At 32.6% G+C, this 4,757-nt stretch overlaps 1 protein-coding gene across 2 annotated transcripts; it reads left to right on the forward strand.

Moving 5' to 3' along the window:
• Positions 1 to 902: 902 nt before the first annotated feature.
• LOC122538751 (choline O-acetyltransferase-like) lies at positions 903 to 4,289 on the forward strand. Of its 2 annotated transcripts, none has more exons than XM_043673082.1 (3): positions 903 to 1,078; positions 2,990 to 3,170; positions 3,963 to 4,289. In XM_043673082.1, the coding sequence occupies exons 1-3, from the start codon at positions 930 to 932 to the stop codon at positions 4,272 to 4,274; spliced, it is 642 nt and encodes a 213-aa protein (XP_043529017.1). In that variant the 5' UTR covers positions 903 to 929; the 3' UTR covers positions 4,275 to 4,289. The 2 variants fall into 2 exon arrangements, with proteins under 2 accessions (XP_043529017.1, XP_043529018.1); XM_043673083.1 differs by lacking the exon at positions 3,963 to 4,289 and adding an exon at positions 3,492 to 3,596.
• The last annotated feature ends 468 nt before the right edge of the window (positions 4,290 to 4,757 follow it).

Below are 4,757 nucleotides of genomic sequence, written 5' to 3' on the forward strand. Positions count from 1 at the left end.
ACCTAATGATTGAACTTCATCCAAAAAAAAAAATAAACAAAAAATTCCCAGCGCAACAAGTTTTTATGTAAATGAAATAATGATAGAAACCTGACATCGTGCTCGATATTACAGCAGTATTACATTCGCGACTAAATTATTATATTTACAATACAAGGGATTAATAGCAAAAATTTAAAATAAAATAAGATATATTAAATAATAATTTAAAATAAAATAAAATATATTAAATAATAATTTAAAGTAAAATGAACTATATTAAATAATAATTTAAAATAAAATAAAATATATTAAATAACAGTTTAAAATAAAATGAAATAAATATATTAAATAAATAAAATTTTTTTTTTACTAGAAATCAATCTCTGGAATGGAACATTTTTCAATTGAAACGAGACGAAAAATTTTGTGAAACTAGAAAAAATTATTAAATACACAGAAAAGAGTACTAAGGTTTAAGAGTACTGAAATTTTTATGATATTGTTTAAATATATATATATATATATATATATATATATATATATTTATTTACAAACAACGAGCGTGTACTGAATGTCTAACAAATCACTTGGGAATAATCACCTGTACGCGGTGTCCGTCAGTCGTGACGCTTTTTTTAAAAGTTCAACGAGGATTACCGCGACGCGTCATTAAATCCGGATTAAACAATGGATTCTCGTTCGAGCAGGACGCTTTCGTTTTCGCCTTGTTTGCCACGTGATTAATTACCGGGAGACTGTTGCATCGTCGTTACTAATTTTCAAAAAGTTTCCGAGAAAGGCTCGCCAGAAATTAATTGATTCAATTAGCGTCATAAACAGAGTACAGGGATTTCAGTTAATTATCCTTGATTATGAAATTGAATTTAAACTAAACGAACAAATGTGATTTTATCTGTCAACAGGCGACCGATTGGTGGTTAAATGACATGTACCTGTCTGTGCCTCTGGCTTTACCAATTAATAGCAATCCTGGCCTCGCAGCAAGACCCAAAGCGTTTAGCAATCAAAAGGAAGCTGCTGTGTTCCTCGCCAGATTTTTAACAGAGCTGCTTAACTATCAAGAAGTATTAGATAGGTAAAAATATTTTATAACTTGTCTGCTCAAGAAGAAGTATTACTAAGACATAGATGAGAATATACAAGTTTCAACGATACTTTATATGTATATATTCAGGTTTCAGAATCTTAATAATATTTTACATATTGTCTTAATAATATTTCACAACAAAATTCATAAAATTCTAAATACAAATCTAATAGATAGATTAGTGTTGCATTTAAAACAACTTCTGAAGATAAATACTAGATCTTCAAAGAGAAATGTAAAATCATATCAGCTGTGAATGATCTCAAGCTTTTAAGAAATGAAGGAAATTTGGCTCAGGTCGATTCGTCAACTTTGACCACACCAAATGTAAAAATGTTGATCCTTGAATCAACCAAGGAGAAGAGAACACAGTCCTCTCTCATTTCTGGTTAACTGTCAAAAAGTGTTAGATAGGTAAAAATACTTGACTATCAAGAAGTATTACTAAAATGAGAATATGTAAGTTTCAATAATACTTTATATATTCTGGTTTCAGAATCTTAATAACATTTCACAACAAAATTCATAAAATTCTAAATACAAATTTAATAGATTAGCGTTGATTTTGGCTTAGAAAATTTGGCTTAGATCGATTCACCAACCTCGACCACACCAAAACTGTTGATCCTTGAATAAACCAAGAAGAAGACAATCCTCTCAATCATTTCTCTAAAGTCTGCAAAACTCTCTGCGAATGTAGAACGAAAGAGAGAGAGAGAGAGAGAGAGAGAAAAAAAAGCAAGGAGATGAAACGATTGGAAGAGAGGAGCCTGGAAATCTTTCTCGAAACGTTCGGTGCCGGAACAGGATTGTAACCACCCTCGTCGGGAGAAGCTGACTAAGCTAATCGTCGACGCGAGGCTTAGGAGCCAACCCCGTGAAGTGAAGGTGGAAGAAAGCGAACGCACGTTGAAGGAACGAAGCTCTCTTCGCACTCGAACGAACGAAGAGCTCCGTCATTCGAGACGAGGTGATTCGACCCGGAGGACAAAAAGAAGCCGCACGAAAATCAATTTAGGCGAAGGGAGCACGTCTGCAAGGAAATCCGGCTTGTAGGATCCATAGAACGCGTACGATCCATAAAGAGACGCTCGTCGCGAGCGAGAGACGGCAAAGGATGCTTCTGCATAGAAAGGCTGAAAGGCCCTTTGCTATCTTGTATCCGGTCGGCACGGAAACGCCTCCGACTGCCTTTATTTTCGGGAATTAACGCAAATTCGTCGAGACGAGTCGATCTGACAATTGAAGAAATTTCAGTAGTAGAAAAAAAAGGGATTTACACGTTTAACTTGAAACAAAGTTAATTATTTGTAACTGTGATAAATATATTTATTATAATATATTTATTTATTTATATATTTATTATAATATAATTAATATGTTTTATAATATAAATTATAATATATTATAATATATTTATTTATTTATTAATATATTTATTATAATATTATAATTAATATATTTTAAAATATAAATTAATATATTTATTATAATATATTATAATATAATACATTTATTTACTTATTAATATATTTATTGTAATATAAATTTTTTGTAATATAAACTTTATAATATAAATTAATATATTTATTATAATATATTATAATATATTTATTTAACAAACAACGAACATTGATACATCTACTTTTATAACGGAAAATTGCAAAATGATAAAAACGATAAAAAATAGTGAATTCATTAATAATGGATAATTCGTTAATAGTGGATCGACGAAGAGAAACTGACTAATGTATCAAACACAAAAGTGTTCAAACTGACGTTCTGAAGTTCTATTACATTATGCCAAGTGTTTGAAGTTTTATTTCACTGATCAGATCGAAATTCACAAGATCAGAGATTCGATTATCTAAAATTATCTAATGTGCTTTCTTGTTGCAGATCCGGTTTGGATATTGAACAGGTGAAGTCGAAAGATGGAAAGACTATGCAACCTCTGTGTATGGCCCAGCATTATCAAATGTATCGGATATATCGACGACCAGGAACGAACGGGGACGAACAAGTTATTCTTGACAGAACTGTATCGGGGAATCATATCATAGTTGCTCATCACAATCAGGTATATCTGTAATACTTAAGTATGAAACATTTTGCACAAAATTATAGTGGACTATTTTAATGGAAAGTAAGTAAATTCTATTCTCTGTTTCTTTTCATTATTATTATTATTATTATTATTATTAAATCGATATTATTTTATTATACTTATTCATTGATTTTTAATAACAAGACTCATGCTCAGAATTTGCAACACGATTCTACCAAGTACGAAGTAAAAATGAAACAAATAAATATTTGTTAAGAATTCGATCATTTCGGATGCTTTATATTTTTCTTTTCACATTTGCCTGTCTCATTTCGTTTCAAATTTATTTTGCAGAAGTACCACCTCACAACAGCTGTTCCGTTCGTACACGTGCAATTTGATTCGCATCTACACTTTGCTTATTTTAAATTGTGCAAATGTTAAGTAAGTGCATGAACATTTCGTTTCGTTTTCTTTCGAATTTAATGCAAAACGCGGTGTTGAGGGTTTCACGATCAGTGTTCTTCCCGCTAACCTAAAATTGTCTCTCAAAATTCGAAATTGCTTACTAAACGGTTTCATCGTCAGAAGCTAAAAGTCGTAGAGAAGAAAAAAAAAAAAAATACAAGAAAAAACTATTATGCCTGCAAGCATCGTCATTTAAACATTTAGATGACCAAACGAACATGTAAATTGTGCACACGATGTAAAAATTAAACACCAACAATTTTTCATGAAATTTACGGCCAATTTTTCCAATTTTCAATATGAATAACTGCGATATGAATAACTTGCACAACTAATCGTCGCAATAAATTTATTCAGTTTTATAGCGTGCCCGTTAGGGCTCCCGATCGAGGTCGCATAACCGAGGACGAACTGGTTCAACAGATTTTAAAAATCATGGGAACTAAAGCTGATCCTAGAACTCCGCCGGTTGGTATCCTAACGACGATGAAGAGACCAGCGTGGGCAAAGGCGAGAGAAGAATTACTCAAACGTGCGTACGATTGTGATTTTCCAGCTTATCAGTACTATTCTCTAATCTCGGTTTCTTTAATCGTTGTTACTAAAAGAAAAAAAAAAGTGATATTGAATAATGTCGACCCGATTGATTTATATGTTCCATGTCAGTGAAAAAGTGATATTGAATAATGTCGACCCGATTGATTTATATGTTCCATGTCAGTGAAAATTATTAGTATTACGACACCATTGCCAAACAGTTACAAGTAATCTCGTTGCAAGTCCTCCAGCAACCCTTGCCACCGCGTATACCCCTTCCACGCCATAATTAACCGGCTGTTCTGCTCTCACCAATATTCGCAATATTCCTATTAGCACCCTAACCCGACCTTGCTCAACGACTACAACCTACAACCTACGTCTACAAATCCAATGAACGTGTAACAAGCTAACGACGATCCGTGGTTGGGTTCGTTTCATCGTCGAGGAGAGCATCTTTAACCACTCGCGCGTCGAACACTTTCATCCAATTGCCAAAATTTTCCAACCAACGACTTTTTCAAAATCTTCCGAGACTGAAGTTTATACTTGTAGAATTTACGAGTTAACCTATGGAAATGTTGCAGCTATAGATAGACAATGAAATTGGAATAA

The sequence above is a fragment of the Frieseomelitta varia genome, unplaced genomic scaffold, assembly GCF_011392965.1.
Source record: "Frieseomelitta varia isolate USP_RPSP 00005682 unplaced genomic scaffold, Fvar_1.2 scaffold_1760, whole genome shotgun sequence".
NCBI classification, from domain to species: domain Eukaryota; kingdom Metazoa; phylum Arthropoda; class Insecta; order Hymenoptera; family Apidae; genus Frieseomelitta; species Frieseomelitta varia.

Excerpts from the sequence above, each read along its gene's own strand:
- LOC122538751 (XM_043673082.1), top strand. The coding sequence starts at position 930 with ATGTACCTGTCTGTGCCTCTGGCTTTACCAATTAATAGCAATCCTGGC. Across the intron at positions 1,079-2,989 it reads TATCAAGAAGTATTAGATAG|ATCCGGTTTGGATATTGAAC; the intron begins GTAAAAATATTT and ends TTCTTGTTGCAG. Across the intron at positions 3,171-3,962 it reads TAGTTGCTCATCACAATCAG|TTTTATAGCGTGCCCGTTAG; the intron begins GTATATCTGTAA and ends AAATTTATTCAG.